Source organism: Scyliorhinus torazame, chromosome 8 (genome assembly GCF_047496885.1).
Source record: "Scyliorhinus torazame isolate Kashiwa2021f chromosome 8, sScyTor2.1, whole genome shotgun sequence".
NCBI classification, from domain to species: Eukaryota; Metazoa; Chordata; class Chondrichthyes; order Carcharhiniformes; family Scyliorhinidae; genus Scyliorhinus; species Scyliorhinus torazame.
In genome coordinates, this window is record NC_092714.1 from 179,461,069 (window position 1) to 179,483,256 (window position 22,188).

The window sequence follows — 22,188 nt, forward strand, 5'->3', positions numbered from 1 at the left end:
CGGCCAGCTTAATTTTCAGGCTTGCAGGAGGAGCTCTGGGATAGGAGAGAAGCCCAAAAAGTGAGCCTGTTCAGGCCTTGGGTAGGGCCGGGCACCTCCTTCAGCATCCTCTCTTTATCATCAGGCCCCACCCCCTCCCCATAAGGTCAGGCCCCTGATTGTCCTCCCTCCCATCGTCCGGGTCTTACTTCCCGAATCTGCCCTCAAGCCCCAAAACATCCCTGATCCTGGACTCCTGAGATTTAGGCTCTGGGGACTGCTTGGAGTCTGAGTCCTCTACGGCCTACAGAGCTGCAGGCCGATCAGGTTGACTGACAGCTCTCTGAGGTGGGGCTTCATCTTAGTGAAGGGCAGAAGTCCCACCTTCAGCCAATTAACGCTTGTTGGAGCATTAAATGGCTACTCGGCAGGCAGTATCGACAGAATGTGTACTCCACCAACTCCACAGATGACTGAAAGGGAAACCAAGCCATCCTAAATATCCTGGCTCCAGAATCGAGATCCCAGGAATGGAAGTCCAGCCCGGTGAGAGCTGCCTTTCGGAGGTTATAGTTCTTACGAATAATGTTTGGGGGGAGGGGGGTTTCACAGACTGGGGTGGGTTGCAGGCAGAGGTCGTCATTGGGTATCAAGAGTGAATGTGGGGGCCAATAAAAAGATTTTTTTAAAGAGTGAATGTGGTGGAGTCCCCTCTTCCAACAGGGGCAGCACGGTAGCATAGTGGTTAGCACAGTTGTTTCACAGCTCCAGGGTCCCAGGTTTGATTCCTGGCTTGGGTCACTGTCTGTGCGGAGACTGCATGTTCTCCCCGTGTCTGCGTGGGTTTCCTCAGGGTGCTCCGGTTTCCTCCCACAGTCCAAAGATGTGCAGGTTAGGTGGATTGGCCATGCTAAATTGCCCTTAGTGTCCAAACAAGGTGGAGTTACTGGGTTACAGGGATGGGGTGGAGGTGTGGGCTTAGTTGGGGATGCTCTTTCCAGGGGCTGGTGCAGACTTGTTGGGCCAAATGGCCGCCTCTTGCACTGTAAATGCTATGATTCTATGATGTTTCAAAAGTCACTGGAGTCAGGGAAAGTACCAGAGGATTGGAAAATTGCTGTTGTAACCCCCCTGTTCAAGAAGGGAACAAGGAAAAAGATGGAAAATTATAGGCCAATTAGCCTAACCTCAGTTGTTGGCAAGATTCTAGAATCCATTGTTAAGGATGAGATTTCTAAATTCTGGCAGAAGGGCTTCTGCAGGGATTGAGGAAGTGAGCAGCCATCTTTGTTCACCAGGACACAACCAGCGCCCTCGGCAGGGGTGGGCTGCTATGGGAGGGTGGGGGGAGGGAGGTGCTGGGTGGGCAACCGATGGGGCAACTGTTTGTTGCACCACCACGCCAACCCCTGGATCGTGTGTACCCATTCTGGGGACAACACTTGTCCCTGCCCGTCTGGCCCACCGACCACCCATAACTCTCACCGACTGCCGAGGCCTCTGGTTGTGTCCTGGTTCGTCACCCCTCACTCCCATTTCCCACCCTCCCATGGTATGTGTCACATCACTCCAGGGTGCTGGGGATTGTGTCGGCACCATCAGTGGGTCACCACAGGCAGGGGGGGTGATGAAACCCGCAGAGAGCTGAGCGCCAGTGGTCCTCAATCTATGCCATGCTCTGGCCCCTGCCTGTCTACTGAGTGCTCGCCCACACCCATCACCTGTGCGTGGTGTACCTAGGGAGGGGGGTTCATGAGGGATGGGCCAAAGGTTCTGAGGTCAGCCCGCATAGCCGATGAAAGAGGCATCATACTGGTTGTGCTCAAGGTTGTTTATTGTGTTTTACAATTCCCCACTCTCCCGGTGGTGCCGCCCCCCCCCCCCCCCCCCCCCCAACCCTCCCTGTGTGCTCTCAGTGATCCTCAATGTGCTTTGCCTTCCTAGCACTACTGCTATGTCTAGATTGTGTCCCCAGGATGCACATCTGAGGTGGAGGCAGCCAGCTGATTACCATTCCCCGTGGTCTTCGATGCCCCTGGTGGGCGACTTCTGGGGCCGGAGGGCCTGGCTCATTTATCAGCGGTACGTGCACAGCCGTGCTGCCCTGTCCTGTGTGCTGACTGTGAAATGTGGCCTCACCTGAGGGATAGAACTCAGGGGAGCTGGTGGCCACCGTCGCCACGCCCATGAGACAGGCCTGGGTTGGCACCCAGTGCCCCTCCTCCCACTCGTGCCCATAGGGCCCTGGGGTTCAGCTTGGGACGGACAGGCAGCAGGTTCGAGTCCCAACTGCCCCTCCCTGCATCATCTGGCTCTGGCGGCTCCCCATGATCTGCACCATCGTTTTAACGCCCTCGGCGATGCTCCCCAATGACTTGAGCCGTACCCATCTGAGAGTGGGACATGTCCCGCAGAACCCCCTCAAGTTCAGCCTGATACTGGGTCACAGCCCCCAGTGAGACGAACGTTCTGTCAAGACACTCCACCATGGCTGTCACCGACTGTGCGACACCTTGGACACCACCTCTAATGATGCCAACGTCGTGCACCAGGCTCCACTGTGGCCACCACGCGAGCAGTGTTGGCCTCGGTGCCACGCATTGCCGGCAACATCTCCTGTGCCTGTAGCCTCTGGCACTGAGTGCTGAATTTGGTGCATTTGAGTGCGACAGTGAGAGTTTGGTGACCGAGGGAGTATAAGGCTTCATTTTTATCTAAAGTTTGGTCTTTCTTTTATTTAGTTAATTAACTTAAAAGTTGCTGTTTGGTTTAGAAGAAGGTGAATTTTCAATAAGCTTTAAACAAAGGTTCTACTTGTAGGTACTTGCAGCTGGAGCTTGTTAATTAGTTAATTAGATTAGACCAGTTTTCAGAGGCTAGATTCACAGGATAAAAGTGATCCACCTACAGTGCAGACTTTGAGTGCTGAATTTGGTGCATTTGAGTGCGATAGTGAGAGTTTGGTGACCGAGGGAGTTAGGTGAGGAGGGAGTAAGGTGCTCCTTTCATTTTGTTTCCGACATTTCCGCAAAGAGTGCGAAGAGAGCCAGGAGTTTACAGAAAGTGTAGCTGACTGGGAGCAGGGTCGGAGGGCGGAGATCTAGTTAGTCCACAGGGCAGCTATATTCTGTCAGGTAAGAAGGGATGGAGGCTAGGCCAGTTGCATGCTCCTCCTGTATGTGGATGGTGAGGGATACCACCGGTGTCCCCACTGACTATACCTGCGGGAAGTGCACCCAACTTCAGCTCCTCAAAGACCGTGTTAGGGAACTGGAGCTGAAGCTGGATGAACTTCGGATCATCCGGGAGGCAGAGGGGGTGATTGAGAAGAGTTACAAGGAGGTAACCACACCCAAGGTACAGGACAAGAATAGCTGGGTTACAGTCAGGGGGAAAAAAACAAGCAGGCAGAAAGTGCAGGGATCCCTCGTGGCCGTTCCCCTTCAAAACAAGTATACCGTTTTGGATGCTGTTGGGGGGGATGACCTACCGGGGGAAGGCCCTAGCGGCCAGGTCTCTGGCACTGAGTCTGGCTCTGGGGCTCAGAAGGGAAGGGGGGAGAATAGAAAAGCAATAGTAGTAGGAGATTCAATGGTTAGGGGAATAGATAGGAGATTCTGTGGTCGCGAGCGAGACTCCCGGAAGGTATGTTGCCTCCCGGGTGCCAGGGCCAGGGATGTCTCGGATCGTGTCTTCAGGATCCTTAAGGGGGAGGGTGAGCAGCCAGAAGTCGTGGTGCACATTGGTACCAACGACATAGGTAGGAAAAGGGGTGTGGAGGTAATAAACAAGTTGAGGGAGTTAGGCTGGAAGTTAAAAGCCAGGACAGACAGAGTTGTCATCTCTGGTTTGTTGCCGGTGCCACGTGATAGCGAGGCTAGGAATAGGGAGAGAGTGCAGTTGAACACGTGGCTGCAGGAATGGTGTCGGAGGGAGGGCTTCAGGTATTTGGATAATTGGAGCGCATTCTGGGGAAGGTGGGACCTGTACAAGCAGGACGGGTTGCATCTGAACCAGAGGGGCACCAATATCCTGGGAGGGAGGTTTTCTAGTACTCTTCGGGAGGGTTTAAACTAATTTGGCAGGGGAATGGGAACCGGATTTGTAGTCCAGCAACTAAGGTAGCCGATATTCAGGACGCCAAAGCGTGTAATGAGGCAGTGGGGAAGGGAACACTGACAAAGGAGAGTACTTGCAGGCACGGAGAGGGGTTGAAGTGTGTATACTTCAACGCAAGAAGCATCAGGAATAAGGTGGGTGAACTTAAGGCATGGATCGGTACTTGGGACTACGATGTGGTGGCCATCACGGAAACTTGTATAGAAGAGGGGCAGAAATGGTTGTTGGAGGTCCCTGGTTATAGATGTTTCAGTAAGATTAGGGAGGGTGGTAAAAGAGGTGGGGGGGTGGCATTATTAATTAGAGATAGTATAACAGCTGCAGAAAGGCAGTTCAAGGAGTATCAGCCTACTGAGGTAGTATGGGTCGAAGTCAGAAATAGGAAAGGAGCAGTCACCTTGTTAGGAGTTTTCTATAGGCCCCCCAATAGTAGCAGAGATGTGGAGGAACAGATTGGGAAACAGATTTTGGAAAGGTGCAGAAGTCATAGGGTAGTAGTCATGGGCGACTTTAACTTCCCAAATATTGAGTGGAAACTCTTTAGATCAAATAGTTTGGATGGGGTAGTGTTTGTGCAGTGTGTCCAGGAAGCTTTTCTAACGCAGTATGTAGATTGTCCGACCAGAGGAGGGGCAATATTGGATTTAGTACTGGGTAATGAGCCAGGGCAAGTGATAGATTTGTTAGTGGGGGAGCATTTTGGAGATAGTGACCACAATTCTGTGACTTTCACTTTAGTAATGGAGAGGGATAGGTACGTGCAACAGGGCAAGGTTTACAATTGGGGGAAGGGTAAATACGATGTTGTCAGACAAGAATTGAAGTGCATAAGTTGGGAACATAGGCTGGCAGGGAAGGACACAAGCGAAATGTGGAACTTGTTCAAGGAACAGGTGCTACGTGTCCTTGATATGTATGTCCCTGTCAGGCAGGGAAGAGATGGTCAAGTGAGGGAACCATGGTTGACAAGAGAGGTTGAATGTCTTGTTAAGAGGAAAAAGGTGACTTATGTAAGGCTGAGGAAACAAGGTTCAGACAGGGCATTGGAGGGATACAAGATAGCCAGGAAGGAACTGAAGAAAGGGATTAGGAGAGCTAAGAGAGGGCATGAACAATCTTTGGCGGGTAGGATCAAGGAAAACCCCAAGGCCTTTTACACATATGTGAGAAATATGAGACTGACTAGAGCGAGGGTAGGTCCGATCAAGGACAGTAGCGGGAGATTGTGTATTGAGTCTGAAGAGATAAGAGAGGTCTTGAGTGAGTACTTTTCTTCTGTATTTACAAATGAGAGGGGCGATATTGTTGGAGAGGACAGTGTGAAACAGATTGGTAAGCTCGAGGAAATACTTGTTAGGAAGGAAGATGTATTGGGCATTTTGAAAAACTTGAGGATAGCCAAGTCCCCCGGGCCTGACGGGATATATCCAAGGATTCTATGGGAAGCAAGAGATGAAATTGCAGAGCCGTTGGCAATGATCTTTTCGTCCTCACTGTCAACAGGGGTGGTACCAGGGGATTGGAGAGTGGCGAATGTCGTGCCCCTGTTCAAAAAAGGGACTAGGGATAACCCTGGGAATTACAGGCCAGTTAGTCTTACTTCGGTGGTAGGCAAAGTAATGGAAAGGGTACTGAAGGATAGGATTTCTGAGCATCTGGAAAGACACTGCTTGATTAGGGATAGTCAGCACGGATTTGTGAGGGGTAGGTCTTGCCTTACAAATCTTATTGAATTCTTTGAGGAGGTGACCAAACATGTGGATGAAGGTAAAGCAGTGGATGTAGTGTACATGGATTTTAGTAAGGCATTTGATAAAGTTCCCCATGGTAGGCTTATGCAGAAAGTAAGGAGGCATGGGATAGTGGGAAATTTGGCCAGTTGGATAACGAACTGGCTAACCGATAGAAGTCAGAGAGTGGTGGTGGATGGCAAATATTCAGCCTGGATCTCAGTTACCAGTGGCATACCGCAGGGATCAGTTCTGGGTCCTCTGCTGTTTGTGATTTTCATTAATGACTTGGATGAGGGAGTTGAAGGGTGGGTCAGTAAATTTGCAGACGATACGAAGATTGGTGGAGTTGTGGATAGTAAGGAGGGCTGTTGTCGGCTGCAAAGAGACATAGATAGGATGCAGAGCTGGGCTGAGAAGTGGCAGATGGAGTTTAACCCTGGAAAGTGTGAGGTTGTCCATTTTGGAAGGACAAATATGAATGCGGAATACAGGGTTAACGGTAGAGTTCTTGGCAATGTGGAGGAGCAGAGAGATCTTGGGGTCTATGTTCATACATCTTTGAAAGTTGCCACTCAAGTGGATAGAGCTGTGAAGAAGGCCTATGGTGTGCTCGCGTTCATTAACAGAGGGATTGAATTTAAGAGCCGTGAGGTGATGATGCAGCTGTACAAAACTTTGGTAAGGCCACATTTGGAGTACTGTGTACAGTTCTGGTCGCCTCATTTTAGGAAGGATCTGGAAGCTTTGGAAAAGGTGCAAAGAAGATTTACCAGGATGTTGCCTGGAATGGAGAGTAGGTCTTACAAGGAAAGGTTGAGGGTGCTAGGCCTTTTCTCATTAGAACGGAGAAGGATGAGGGGCGACTTGATAGAGGTTTATAAGATGATCAGGGGAATAGATAGAGTAGACAGTCAGAGACTTTTTCCCCGGGTGGAACAAACCATTACAAGGGGACATAAATTTAAGGTGAAAGGTGGAAGATATAGGAGGGATATCAGAGGTAGGTTCTTTACCCAGAGAGTAGTGGGTGCATGGAATGCACTGCCTGTGGAAGTAGTTGAGTCGGAAACATTAGGGACCTTCAAGCAGCTATTGGATAGGTACATGGATTACGGTAAAATGATATAGTGTAGATTTATTTGTTCTCAAGGGCAGCACGGTAGCATTGTGGATAGCACAATTGCTTCACAGCTCCAGGGTCCCAGGTTCGATTCCGGCTTGGGTCACTGTCTGTGCGGAGTCTGCACGTCCTCCCCGTGTCTGCGTGGGTTTCCTCCGGGTGCTCCGGTTTCCTCCCACAATGCAAAGATGTGCGGGTTAGGTGAATTGGCCAATGATAAATTGCCCTTAATGTCCAAATTGCCCTTGGTGTTGGGTGAAGGTGTTGAGTTTGGGTAGGGTGCTCTTTCCAAGAGCCGGTGCAGACTCAAAGGGCCGAATGGCCTCCTTCTGCACTGTAAATTCAATGATAATCTATGATTAATCTAGGACAAAGGTTCGGCACAACATCGTGGGCCGAAGGGCCTGTTCTGTGCTGTATTTTCTATGTTCTATGACTCTTCCAAGCGGCTATGGACCTGCTGGAGTGTCGATGACATCTCCCTCTGAATGTCACAGCCGCACACGAACTTCTCCATCAGCTCCGGGATGTCCTCTTCCACAGGCTTATGTCAAGCTGGGACCCAGCTGGGTCCTGGGATCCAGCACACCTCCCAGTGCTGTCTCGCCTGGGGGTTCTTGCCTCCGCCAATGTGCGTCAGCAGCTGTGTGGTGCTCACCAGATTGTGTCCCAGAAGCCTGACCACTAACATTTCCCACCGACGCGTGTGTATCTGCTCTGGTTGAGGGTGGGGATGACAGCTGTGCCATGTCTGTTATGGTGGCATCCTTGGAGCTCTTCTCCGAGGTTGTCTCCTGGGAGGCTGGAGAGGTGCCGCCCGGGATGGGCTGGCGCCGTTGGCTGGAGGAGCTGTGGGAGAATGGATGTGGTCAATGGGAGGGATGGGTCAGTCAGTCAGTCAGTAAGTCACGTTTGACAGGTCCTTCGGCTGGGCCCTGGAGGTTCCTCGCCTCCTGCGGAGACCCCCAGCCGCGTTGGTGATCGCTCTGTCCTCGGCCACCCCAGTCCCCTCCAGGGTCCGCTCCTCGAAGGAGGTGAGGATTCTTATGTCCAGCACCCCACCGTCAGTCTGGACCCTCTCCCGGCGATTATGGAAGAGTTTTTCCTGAGGAGACACAGAGGGCATCATTAGCCATGCGTATGGTTCACTCTGGTGGTGGCCGGGGGGGGGGGGGGGGGGGGGGGGGGGGTGAAGAATGTTGCTCGACCTTGTTATTGGGGGGCTGGCGAGCACGGTACTGGCAAATCTGCTGGCAAGCCCTCATTTGCGGCGAGAAGCTCATGGGGCTTCATTAACTGGACCAATTAACTTTGAATAGTGTTGCCAGGCCGAGCGTCGGGAAGCTCGCGGCAGTTCCCGCTCGCTACCACACTTAGACATTTTTCGGGAGTCCCTGCTCTGGGCCACTGTCCGTGTGGAGTTTGCACATTCTCCCTATGCTTGCGTGGATTTTGCCCGCACAACCAAAAGATGTGCAGCGTAGGTGGATTGGCCACGCTAAATTGCCCCTTGATTGAAAAAAATGAATTGGGTACTCTAAATTTACTTTAAAAAAGAGATTTTTCTAGAGAATCACGCCCCTTGTTTTTTGTGCTGAAGTCCTGGAGTGGGACTTGAACCCCCAGCTTTCTTACTCTCGTCCCAGCTGGCACAGATATGTGGGAGAGGAATCCGAGAGAAAGAGGTAGCTGAGAATTTGAGCTGGATGGGGTTACGTGCCTGTGAGGTGGCAGGTGCTACAACCCAGCATTTAAAATATTTGGCCACAGAAATCTATTCTAAATAAAGCTAATACTCTTGTGGTTTTGAGCTGACTGTGAAATGCTCTCTCAATATGAATGCTGTAAGGTGTGACCTGATCTGGAATGTTATCTGGTTCATTTGATTGCTAACTCAGCTCTTTGTCATTTTCAGAAAAAGCCACTGATTGCAATTATCCGGGAGGTCTGTGATGGGTAAGTGCTGTTGTCTCACAACTAACCTTAGCCAAAAGGGGGGCTTGGTGAAGTCAGTGAGTAAAACTTGGTACGGGTTGGCGGGGCGGGGGAGAGATGACTCAGTCACTGATGCATTGTGATTAGAGGTTGAGTAAGATGCAGGTCGACTGATGAATTTTATTTTTATACAAGGGATATGGGCTCCACTAGCTACTACAGCAGTTATTGCCCATCCCTAATTGCCCTTGAAGAGAAGGATTTGATACAGTCACAGTGTGATGAGTGGTGATTTTGACCGATATAATGCAGTCCGAGTGATATGATACATAGTGAGTAAGTACCTGTCAGATTGTGATCAATGACTGGTAAGATGAGCACTGCACACATCTTGGCTGAAAACCAGTATTTAAAAAATGGATGTTCAGATATGATCCTATTGCCACGAGACAACTGTCCATTCATCTCATTTGTGGGATATTGCTGTGCAGAAATTGGCTGCTTCACTTGTCTACCAAACAACAGTCAGTCTACGTCTGTTAGAAAGTACAGGTGTATTCTTAATTAAAATTTACTCCGCAAATCAATTGGCTTCTCGCACATTGTAACAGGTACGACCGATATATTAAATATACAGCAAATAAATGATCTTTAAAAATCATACATTTACAGAACAGTTATCTGGTTTAATTGAGGGGCTCAGAATCACCACTGTTGGTTTACAGGTTGATCAAGATCCCATATACCTGTTCCAAGACCCAGTTAATTCCTTTCTCTGCTCTTGATATTTCAATCTACGTCTTCTGGAATTATGCTATTATGGGGTTTTATTCTTGTTTAATCAGGTGATTTGAACAAGCTTTTTCCCTTGCGCCTTATCTTTTTTTAATCCATTAAAATTAACCTGTTTTTTTCCCAGAGACCAGTATAACTCCCCTTCTTTGGCAAGTTTTAACTCTTGATCTGTCAAAGTTGCTGTTCTGTCAAGTGAAACTTGTAATTATGGCTGGGATTCTCTAATCCCGCGGCAAAGTTCTGACGCCGGCATGAAAAGCGGCGCCAACCACTCCGACGTCAATGGTCCCCGATAATCAGGAACGCTCCCCTTCCTAGGGGGCTAGGTCAGCGCCGGAGTGATTTTCCCCCCCCCACCCCGCAGCTCCAGCCGGCGCAGAACAGCTGCCATGAGTTTGCACATGCGCACTTTGCCGGCATGATTTCACGCATGCGCGTGGGTTCCCGTCTCCGCGCCGGACCCCGGGCAATATGGCGGAGCCCTACAGGGATCCGGAGCGGAGCAACATAGGCCCCCACGGAACCAGCCCGCCCGCCGATCGGTAGGCCATGATCTCGGGCCAGGCCACCGTGGAGGGCCCCCCCTCCTGGGTTTGGATCCCCCCTGCCCCCCCTCCAGGATGGACCCCGCAGACCCACCTTCCAGGTCCCGCTGCGTGGATCTGAGTAACCCACGCCGGCGGGACTCGGCCGAACTCGGCGGCCACTGTAGCTAACTTTCCGGTTGGTTCAATTGCTCTGTTTATTACCTTTGCTCTCGAGTCGCCAGGTATCTTTCTGATACCGCCACGAGGTTCAAGTCCAAGTAATGATCAATAACTCAATACACCGATTAGTAAGATTCAAATCAAAGCACATTTATTATACACGGTAATCGCTACTCATGCACAAATTCTACGTCTAAGCTACTTCTACAACTAACAGGCCGATACTTAACTTCGGACTGGCCCACCAGGTCAGGGCAACAAATGGCCTTTCGTTCGGGTTCTGAGACTGCGGGATTCGAAGTTGGTACGGATTGGTAGCTAGGAGCGCCTATCTCGTAGCGAGCGTTGAATTAAGACTTACTACTTTCGACGGTCACTGCACCGGTCACGGTCAAGGTTGGTTCGCGTTGCTGGGTTACCCGGGCAGGACGAAGAGAGCGATTTGAACTTGGGGCTTAACTCTTGTAGTCCCCAGGGGCTTCCCGCCTTTCGGGGCGGACCCTGTACCTGGTTCTAGATGATTGGACTTCGTTCCAATTGCTTGGTTCGATTTCTCCAATACTGGAGCGGTTCCCTGATCGATGGGCGGTCTTGAGGTGTTCGTTAACCTCTTTTGTGTTGGCTCCTGCTGGCGCCGGGGAGTCTGGCTTAGTTTTGAGTGTCCCAAATGTTGTCATTGTTCCCGGGGATTGCTCATCAGTATGTAGATGGCTGCTGCATTGTTATGCTGATGGTTGCTGGTATCGATGCTGTCTGGGCTTTTGCAGAGTTAAATACACAGCAAATCTGCACCTGCTGGTTTTTGCCTGTGTTGGCTGACTTTCCCATCAGCCTTTGCCGTTCGCCATTTTAAATCGGGAGTTGGCCAATTTAGATGACTACACTTCCTCCTTGTGATCCTAACGCAAAGCGTGAAGGATCACATAACTGCGTTTTCATTCCCTGACCCGGTGAGCACTTCATTTATGGCCTCTTCACTGACCATAACTATGCAAAAGCATTTTAACTGACAATTCGAAGGGGCGCTATGTCAAACGGGGACATGCATTACAAAACAAAAAAAATGGGAACCTCTAACTATCCTTAATACACTACACTCACTTAAACATTTTGTCACACTAACTTCCTCAACCATTCAAACAAAATCATAGCAGTTTATACACATTTTTCCTGGCTGGGCAGTCAAGCTCAGGATCGTACAATTGCTCATGAACATTTCTTTATTTACAACAAAATTGCAAACTAATGCTCTTTATTATAGATCGCGGGGTCAGGGTTCTAGTCGTATCCGAAAATAGGGGATCTGATCCTATATACCGGGGTGCGAGCGCGGTAGGCTCTCCTCCATTTTCTCAGACGCATAGTCTGCACGATGCAGCAGAGTATCGCCAATACCAATAGGGATTCTACCAAGTAGGACAGGGAGTACCAGGTTATAAACCTGGCACACCAAGATGGTGTGGTGTCGCTGGTGACTGGGCTCTGGGTACTGTGGGGAAGTGAATCATTAACGGCTGGGGGGCTTGAGGTCATGGGGTTCGCGTTCGCGTGGAACCAAATGTCCATTATAACGATGAACCACGTGGAGGATGTCCTCATGGTTCTTCTTCTTTCACTTCTCTTCTCTTCTCCGGTCCTGGAGCTTCTGGAGTTCTGTGTGATCAAGCATAGTGTCTGTTACTATCTTAGTTTAACATCTCGTATGATAGCCTGTCTGTCCTTTAGTGTCAATTGCTCCCTTTATAATTGGTCACTATGTGTGACTCCCTCATTTTTCTTTTCCAAAAACCGAATTTCAGGACAAGACACACTTACAAATACTGAACCAGTGCGAGCCGTCTCGCAGACTGTGCGATTTACCATCCCAATGTTTCAGGATGTAAATAGCATATGGTTGGCAACCTAAGGCTTACCTGAAAACAAAAGAAAACTTTTTGAACTAAAACTTTCCAAAATGAGGTGCGTATGGGCCGTGACGGGTAAGAGTTGGATGGAGTCCCCGGGTAGGACGGCGACCAATTCCGTGTCTCCCCTACCCGAGCGTAGCTGACCAGAGGGGGGTTCCCAGGCAGGGCGGGTCCCAAGCCGTTTCTCCACTGCCTGAGCAACCGTACGGGCAAGAAATGTAGTCACCGTGGGGGGGCTGCCGTAGTGGTTCTTTCCTTCGAACCAGAAGAGCAGTTATGAACGGGCGTCTGCCGACAGACGAGTTCCTCTGAACTGGCGTCTGGGACAGTAGCAAGTCTCTGTGGGCAAGTCCTCAGAGGTTTCTGCTGAAAGGGCGTGGGGCCGTGAAAAAAAAATTCCGGTCTGACATACAGCATTTAACAAAACACTAAAAACAACATCATAAATCAGAAAGCAGGTTCCATCAGAAAGGACATCGTTTCTCCCAAGCGGTTCCTTTAAAACATCATCTGGACACCTCAGTTATCGGTTGCGAACAGGGCCGTTTTGGGAGTCAGACTCAAGGTCGTCATCTTCTCCCGGATGCCAAACTCTTGAATGTATCATGGCTGAAAGGGCTGCTTGGTATGATTTTGGATCGCTCTCGTCATTCCGAACGAATCCGCACAAATTATCTCTGTGCCAATAGGTGGTGTCTAGTTGTGTGGGGACGGAATCGAGGTCGTCATGGTAGGTCGGTGGTGGGGTTTGTGTAGGAAAGTGATCGTGAAGGGATCGCTCGAATCGTGGTCAGATTCGCTGGGTGTGCGTCCTGTTGCATAGGGATAGTAGGGAGGCGTGCTGTGGCTATCGTCCGAGTCACAGTCGCTGTCTCTGCTGCAGCAGTCTGTGGGCGTTCCGGGGCGGAGTGTATATTTCGGGGATGGAGTCTAGGTTGAGTCCGTGGCTGGGCTGGATGTGTTGGGGGATGGTGGGGTTACGTTGGCTGTGGGCGGGGTGTGGTGTGCTGCGTCGAGCATGACGTGGTGTGTGTGGTTCGACTATGTTCCATATGCCTTCAGCTGGTTGATATGGAACCACGCAGTCTTTCCGTTGGGATACTTTATCTCGTAGACGGAAGTGCTTACTTTGTCCGCAATGGAGTACGGACCCGAGTACTTTGGTGACAGGAATGTGCTGGGGTTGTATACGGAGAGCATGACTTGCTGTCCTACACTGAACTCAGTCGCATGCACTGTCTTATCAAAACAAGCCTTGCTCTGTTTCTTTCTTGTGCCCAATTTCACTGCGGCTGCTAGCTGAGCCGTTTTAACATTATCCACTAATTGCTCTACTGCTTTCTCGTGTGTGAGGTCCGTCACTTTGGGGCTGGTCAAGTTTAAACCTAACAAGTATTCTGTCCCTTTCATGGGGCGTCCGGTCATGAGAGTGTGTGGGGTGTAACCTGTGGAGGTGGAAACAGTGTTACGCAAAAACATCAGCGCAAAAGGGAGGACTGAGTCCCAAGTGGTGTTGTTCTGCTGGACCATTTTCCTGAGGGTGGTTTTTAGGGTCCGATTCATGCGCTCCACTATACCACTCGACTGTGGGTGGTACGCAATGTGGAATTTTTGGGTGATGCCAAATATCGTGAGGACGTTCTGCATGACCCGTCCGGTAAAGTGAGAACCTTGGTCCGACTCAATACTGCGGGGGAGTCCCCATCTTGTAAAGATGTGGTGGGTTAGGATCTTGGCTGTGGTTTTCGCGGTGTTGGTTCGGGCTGGAAATGCTTCCACCCATTTTGTAAAAGTGTCTATGATCACCAGAACATATTTATAGCCATTCCTGCAAGGGGGCAATGGACCTATAAAATCAATCTGGAGGTTAGGCCAGGGGCCGTTAACGGGTCGGGTGTAGCTGAGTTGGGCCTTTTTGGCATATCTATCGGGGTTGTTCTGCGCGCAGATAAGGCAATTCTCAATGTAATGGGATACATCTTGCTTGAGATTTGGCCAGCAACAAAGCTGTTTGAGGTGGGCTGTAGTGGGATCGATTCCCTGGTGTCCATGACCATCATGGAATAAACAAATCAATTGGTTCCTATCCTGCTCAGGAACTACATAAAGGGTGTCCTTTAACGCCACACCGTCATGTGTGGTCAGTGTATTTCTGAACCTCTCGTAGGAGGCTGGAAACTTCCCTTTCACAATCTCAGTGAGAGCGCTATCCTGCTTCTGGGCCTCTACTAGATCCTCGATCCTAGTCTGTGTGACCTGAACTGCACTCACTGGCGCGCTTTCGGGGGGTTTCCAAAAATACCCATGCCTGGATCCCGCCTTAGCCAGTGCGTCGGCTTTTACATTTCATGGGGGGAGGAACGATGGTGGCTGCGGACTTTTATGATGCCAAAAGTCCTGTTCTGGGCTTTTTGTAAAATATGGCGGAGTAATGGGGCTAAGGGGAGGGGTTTCCCATCTGCGGAAACAAATCCTCTTGTTTCCCACAGGGGCAGAAATTCTGTAAGGCTGTTACAGACAAAGAGGCTGTGAGTATATGTCTGCTGGGCTGGAGAAGGAATCTGGGTGCTCTACTATGTACGCGATGGCCGCAAGCTCTGCTGCCTGCGCGCCTAAGTGTCCGGGGAGTTTTAATGCTATTTCCTCGAGAGCGCGTCCCTGCGCGTCCTCAACATAGATCCCGCAACCTGTTATGCGCTGCCCATCTAAGACTGTGGAAGATTCATCCACATAAATCTTAATGGGTTCACACGTGTCCGTGTGCGGGGGGCTCGGAGATGAATTTCCTATTTTTCTGGGGGGTGTTTTAGCTATAAAGGGGCCTGTATTATGGTGTGGAGAGATGATCTCACATTCATGGGGGGTTTTGGGGTATTGCAAATTGTCCGCTAAGTATGTGTGAGTCTTTGACCGTTTTACTGTGATGTCCCGTCCTTGCAAGAGAAGGGTCCACCTAGCTGCGCGTATTTGGTTGACGGTACCGTCCTTGAGTCGTCCGTCCAGTAAAAGTTGGGTGGGGGTGTGTTCGGTCAGAATGGTGATGGGGTTCAGTCCGGTAATGTCGGAAAAGTACTGGACTGCCCAGAAAACTGCGAGCAGGTGCCTCTCACAGGCTGAAAATCCCTGTCCACAGCATCTAAAAGGCGGGAAGCATAAGCAACGGGTCTTAACTGGTCGTGCCGTTCCTGCAGGAGCACGGCCGAAAGGGTTCGGTCTGTGGTCGCTACCTCTATTGCGTAAGGGGAAAGCGGGTCTGGAACTTGTAGTGCGGGGGCGGCTATGAGTGCCTGTTTTAACATCAGCGCAAAAGGGAGGACTGAGTCCCAAGTGGTGTTGTTTTGCTGGACCATTTTTCTGAGGGTGGATTTTAGGGTCCGATTCATGCGCTCCATGATACCACTCGACTGTGGGTGGTTTGCAATGTGGAATTTTTGGGTAATGCCAAATATCGTGAGGACGTTCTTCATGACACGTCCCGTAAAATGGGAACCTTGGTCGGATTCAATGCTGCGGGGGAGTCCCCATCTTGTAAAGATGTGATGGGTCAAAATTTTGGCTGTGGTCTTTGCAGTGTTAGTCCTGGATGGGAATGCTTCCACCCATTTTGTAAACGTGTCTATCACCACGAGTACATATTTGTAACCATTCCTGCAGGGGGGCAATGGTCCTATAAAATCAATCTGGAGGTTAGTCCAGGGGCCATTACCTGGTCGGGTGTGACAAAGCTCAGCCTTTTTGGCATATCTGTTCGGATTATTCTGGGCACAGATAAGACAATTCTCGATGTATTGATTTACATCGTCCTTTAAATTCGGCCACCAACAAAGCTGCCTGAGGTGGGCTGTAGTGGGATCGATTCCCTGATGTCTATGACCGTCATGGAACAAACAAATCAGTTGATTCCTGTCCTGTTCAGGAACCACATAAAGGGTGTCTTTTAACACCACACCGTCATGTGTGGTCAGAGCATTTTTAAACCTCTCGTAGGGTGCTGGATAGTTTCCTTTTAAAATCTCCCTGAGAGTGCTGTTTTGCTTCTGGGCCTGCACTAGATCCTCGAACCTAGTCTGTGAGACCTGAACTGCATTCACTGGTGCGCTTTCGGGGGGTGTCCAAAAATATCCGTGCCTGGAACCTGCCTTAGACAGTGCGGGCTTTTACATTTCCAGGGGGGGAGGAACGATGGTGACTTCGAACTTTGACTATCCCAAAAGTCCTGTTCTGTGCTCTCTCTAAGATGTGACGGAGCAATGGGGCTGAGGGGAGGGGTTTTCCGTCTGCGGAAACAAATCCTCTTGCTTTCCACAGGGGCAGGAATTCTGTAAGGCTGTGCAGACATATAGGCTGTCCGAGTATATGTCTGCTGGGCTGGGGAAGGAATCTGGGTGTTCCACTATATATGCGATGGCCGCAAGCTCTGCTGCCTGCACGCCGAAGTGGCCTGGAAGTTTTATTGCGATTTCTTCTAGGGCGCGTCCCTGCGTGTCCTCGACATAAATACCACAACCTGTTATGCGCTTCCCATCCAATACTGTGGAAGATCCATCCACATATATCTTTATGCGTTTGCACGTGTCTGTGTGCTGGGGGCTCTGGGTTGAACTGCCTATCTTTCTGGGGGGAGTTTTCGCAATAAAGGGGCCTGTGTTGTGGTGTGGAGAGATAATTCCACATTCATGAGGGGTTCCCGGGTACTGTAGCTTGTCGGCGAAAAAAGTGTTGGTCTTTGTCTGTTTCACAGTGATGTCCCATCCCTGCAAGAGAAGGGTCCATCTGGCTGCTCTAATTTGGCTGACTGTACCGTCCTTGAGTCATCCGTCCAGTAAAAGTTGGGTGGGGGGGTGTTCTGTGAGGATTGTGATGGGGTTCAGTCCAGTAATGTACGAAAAATACTGAACTGCCCAGAATACTGCGAGCAGGTGCCTCTCATAGGCTGAAAATCCCTGCTCCACAGCATCTAAAATTCTGGAGGCGTAAGCTACGGGCCATAACTGGTCGTGCCGTTCCTGGAGGACCACGTCCGAAAGGGTGCGGTCTGTGGTTGCTACCTCTATAGCGTAAGGGGAAAGTGGGTCTGGAACCTGTAGTGCGGGGGCTGCTATGAGTGCCTGTTTTAAAGAGTCCACAGCATCCGTATGCTGCGGAAGCCATTCCCAGCGGGCTCCTTTCTTTAGGAGGTCTGAGAGGGGCGCTGCCTTGCTGGCGAAACCGTCAATGTGGTTTCGGCAGTAGCCAACCAGTCCTAAAAATGACCGGAGGGCTGAAACGTTCTGGGGAAGGGGCAATTTAGCAATCGAGTCAATCCTTTTATACTCGATCTTGCGTTTAACATGTGTGATAATCGTTCCCAAATACCTTGTCTTCCAAAATCTGGGCCTTTTTGGGGTTAACTTTACGACCAATTGAGTGTAAGAGTTCCAGGAGTTCGGACAGAAGCTCGATGTCTGTCTGCAGTAGTAGGTCGTTTACGTACTGTACCAGACATTCGGGGCGAGAGAATTTGGCTGAACCATTTGCCAGCTGTCGGTTGAAAATGGAGGGGGAGTTGTGGAATCCTTGTGGCAGGCATGTCCACGTGCACTGCTGAGCTTTAAAGGTGAAGGCAAATTTGTACTGGCACGCCTTTGCCAATGGAATGGACCAGAATCCATTACTGACGTCCAAAACCGTAAAGTATCGGGAATTGAGTCCCTGCTTGAGCATGGTCTCGGGACTTGTGGCTACTGTGGGGGCTGCTGCGGGGGTGATTTTGTTGAGTTCCCGGTAATCGATGGTCAGTCGCCATGATCCATCGGGCTTTCTCACTGGCCAAATCGGGGCATTATTAGTGGAGGCTACTGATCTGAGTACGCCCTGCTCTAATAAACTGTCTATAACCTTTACGATTTCTCCCTCTGCCTCTTGGGGAAATCCGTACTGTTTTTGGGGTCTAGGGTCAGGTCCTGTGATCTGTACGGAACCAGTCATCCGACCACAGTCGTGTTTGTGGGTCGCGAATGCTGCCCTGTTCTTTTGCAGGACTGCCCGAACCTGCTTGTCCGTACTAAGCGCGATCGGGTTGAACCAGAATTCGCCTACTGCGCTAATTTTGTTCGCGTACTCCCCTATGTTGAGCGTTGCGGGGGCTCTTGCAGACTTTGCCTTTTTCCAGACACACTGGTTGACTGGATCAAATGGTAAGTTGTGGGAATTCATAAAATCAATTCCCAGAATGTGTTCTGCTGTATGGGGCAGGTCAACTAAAACCACGGGGTGCTTGGTGGTGATGGTGCCGATTTGAATGGGTACAGGGGCTGTGATGTGTCCCTGCTGTGAGTGGCCTGTAAAGCCGCTGAGGGTGATGGTGGCTGTAGTGGGCCACGTGTCTTTTTGAAACAGGGTGGAGGAATTTATTGTGTTGCGGGACCCTCCTGAGTCCCATAGAAACTTGATGACCTGTCCCCGAATTTTCGCTGCACCTACCGTTCGTCCGGACCTATCCCATAGGGTGTCGCAGACCCAACTGGGGGAGCCCGAACACCGTCAGTCCGTTCCGGTCAGGTCCGTCTGATCTGAACGGGCGCTAACACTATGAATGGGCTCTGTCTTCTTCTTACTCAGTGTGCCCGTCTGCTGGGCTCTCTGTGGCTTTCGTGCGGCATTGCACACTCTTGCAAAGTGTCCTAAATGGCCACAGTTGTAACACTCCTGTGACTTTGGTGGGGGGCTGTTCTTTCCCTCATTCACCCATGCGTGGTTCTGGTGTGTTTTTACTGCCTGCATATCTGCGTCGGCCTGCTTTTCCTCGGGATTTTTAACTGCGGGTTTGCTTTGTACAGATTGCTCCCAGGTGCGGGACAATCTTTTTACTACCCACTTCTCGTTATGAGCCTCCTCCGAGGGATCATAATTGGCGCACGCTTTCTTTTTTTTTTATTAAATATTTTATTGAAAATTTTTGGTCAACCAACACAGTACATTGTGCATCCTTTACACAATATTATAACAACACAAATAACAATGACCTATTTTATAAACAAAAAATGAATAAATAATAAATAACAAAAATGAAAACTAGCCCTAATTGGCAACTGCCTTGTCACAAGTAACACTCTCCAAAAATATAATTTAACAGTCCAATATATAATTATCTGTAGCAATGACCTATACATACTATACAGTATATATTAACAACCCTGAGAGTCCTTCTGGTTCCTCCTCCCCCCCCCCCCCCGATCCTGGGCTGCTGCTGCTGCCTTCTTTTTCCCATTCCGTCTATCTTTCTGCGAGGTATTCGACGAACGGTTGCCACCGCCTGGTGAACCCTTGAGCCGACCCCCTTAGGACGAACTTAGTCCGCTCTAGCTTTATAAACCCCGCCATGTCATTTATCCAGGTCTCCACCCCCGGGGGCTGGCGCACGCTTTCTGTCCTGTTCCTGTGGCATGGGAGATAAGGGTGCGGGTCCATTTGGCCATGTTGTCTGGGGACAAATGGGCGCGGTCTAAGTCTCCAAAGACTGCTGCAAAGTGGATCCACAGGCGCCCAGCAAACGCTGTGGGGTGCTCGGTTTTGTTTTGCCTGCATTTGTTGAGGCCATCTACGAGGTCACCCCGGTTATACCCGATCGCATCCAGGATCGCGGTATGCATTTCTGCAAGGGTGCCTCCTCCTACATTCTGTGGGTCGGGAAGGGCTGCTACGACCGAAGGGTCTAGACTTAAAACTGTGAGCTTTATGTGCTCTCGCTCATCCAGACCGTACATGGTTGCTTGCTGCTTTACTCTGGCAAAGAAATGGTGGAGGTCTGAGGTGGGGAGGAACGGTGTAATCTTCTCGCACGCGTCCAGTAATTGGGTCACTGTTAAGGGGTGGTATACAAAAATTCCGTGTCGTCTAATGTGGCTGTGCGGTGGGTGGTAACTGGGTTCATTGGAGCCTGAACTATCTACTCTGTGGGGGGTTGGGGCGCTTTCCTAATCTGTGGCTTTCCCTGCGCACATGTTCCCTGAACATATCTCTGCGCTGTTTCATTTAATTCTTCCCAATCAGGGCCGTCTTCCTTATCTAATTTTGCTCCAAAGGTTTCCTGGAATCCTTTTTGGACTGAAAGCAGTGATTGCAGCTCTGCAATCTACTTCCGGCACTTTGCGTGGTCCAACGAGCTTTGTCTTTGCTCCGTGGTGGCAGCATGGAGTGCTCTTAACGCTGCCTTTAGGTCACTACACTGCCTCTGCAATGCTTCTACCTGCTACCCTGTTTCTTCATGTACCAGGAATGCACGTTGCGTGTCCTGATAGGCCTTTTCATACTGGGACTGGAAGCTGCTTAAGTGCGCCAGACAAAACTGGTGTGCTCTCTTGGCATCCTCCACCTCTCCGTCTTTTGCTGCCAACTTCCTCCTTAACTCTAAGTTTTCTCTTTCTACTTCGCTTACATCGACCGTACTCCTTCAATGTATGCCTTCTACTTCTTTCCAGAGCGTCCTACCGACCTCCTCTGTGCCTCGCAATTGTGCTAAGCAGGACACGATTGCCATCGGCTTGCGAGCTTTCCCTAAGCTCTTTTTGTGGATCTCGCTCAGGGTCTCCCACCAAGTATGTCCTATACTCCCGGGGCCTGATTACTCATTGTCACAGAATTCACTCCAAAGGAGCCATCATTTCCCTTTTGAGGTACTTCCTGATTTCTTCCTCCCAAGTGGGACATTGTCCCACTCTACTGCTGCTGGTCGCTGCGACCGCAAATTCCTCGGGGTTCATGAGGCGTTGCATTGCCTGCATTGCCATCTTTCCTATCCGAATGCTGCTCTTCAAATTTGGGACAGGGTTATTAAGGCGGTGCTGTAAATACGGGTACAGCTTTCGCTACTTTCCGAAATACAAACTCCCGACAGTTCTGTCGCAACAAAAATCTATCAGTTTTACCTTATCACCCTGTTAGTTACGCATGCATACACACACTTCCGAATTATGAGGATTGATCAGAACTGCTTGAACGCTTGTGCTTTTCTGTTCCCAATTGGATCTCTAATTCAAATTCTGGGTTCTGCCGGTGTGGGTATGCCACATCTAGATCGGGTCCCGTCAGATGTCGCCAAATAATGTTGCTATCTTTCCGGTTGGTTCAATTGCTCTGTTTTATTACCTTTGCTCTCGAGTCGCCAGGTATCTTTATGATACCGCCACGAGGTTCAAGTCCAAGTAATGATCAATAACTCAATACACGGATTAGTAAGATTCAAATCAAAGCACGTTTATTATACACTGTAATCGCTACTCATGCACAAATTCTACGTCTAAGCTACTTCTACAACTAACAGGCCTATGCTTAACTTCGGACTGGCCCTACAGGTCAGGGGAACAAATGGCCTTTCGTTCGGGTTCTGAGTCTGCGGGATTCGAAGTAGGTACGGATTGGTAGCTAGGAGCGCCTATCTCGTAGCGAGCGTTGAATTAAGACTTACTTCTTTCGACGGTCACTACACCGGTCACGGTCAAGGTTGGTTCGCGTTGCTGGGTGACCCGGGCAGGACGAAGAGAGTGATTTGAACTTGGGGCTTAACTCTTATAGTCCCCAGGGGCTTCCTGCCTTTCGGGGCGGACCCTGTACCTGGTTCTAGATGATTGGACTTTGTTCCAATTGCCTGGTTCGATTTCTCCAAAACTAGAGCGGTTCCCTGATCGATGGGCGGTCGGTCTTGAGGTGTTCGTTAACCTCTTTGGTGTTGGCGCCTGCTGCCGCCGGGGAGTCTGGTTTAGTTTTGAGTGTCCCAAATGTTACCATTGTTCCCGGGAATTGCTCATCAGTATGTAGATGGCTGCTACATTGTTATGCTGATGGTCGCTGGTATCGATGCTGTCTGGGCTTTTGCAGAGTTAAATACACAGCAAATCTGCACCTGCTGGTTTTTG

The 22,188-nt window shown here is 50.1% G+C and overlaps 1 protein-coding gene across 5 annotated transcripts in view; it reads left to right on the top strand.

The window, feature by feature from the left end:
- Nucleotides 1–22,188, top strand: part of LOC140428279 (engulfment and cell motility protein 2) — a 292,926-nt gene that overhangs the window by 116,350 nt on the left and 154,388 nt on the right. For all 5 annotated transcript variants that reach the window (XM_072514575.1, XM_072514578.1, XM_072514577.1 and 2 more), the window contains exon 3: nt 8,867–8,907. In XM_072514575.1, the coding sequence (XP_072370676.1) occupies nt 8,867–8,907 (41 nt within the window). The remainder of the gene's footprint in view (nt 1–8,866; nt 8,908–22,188) is intronic.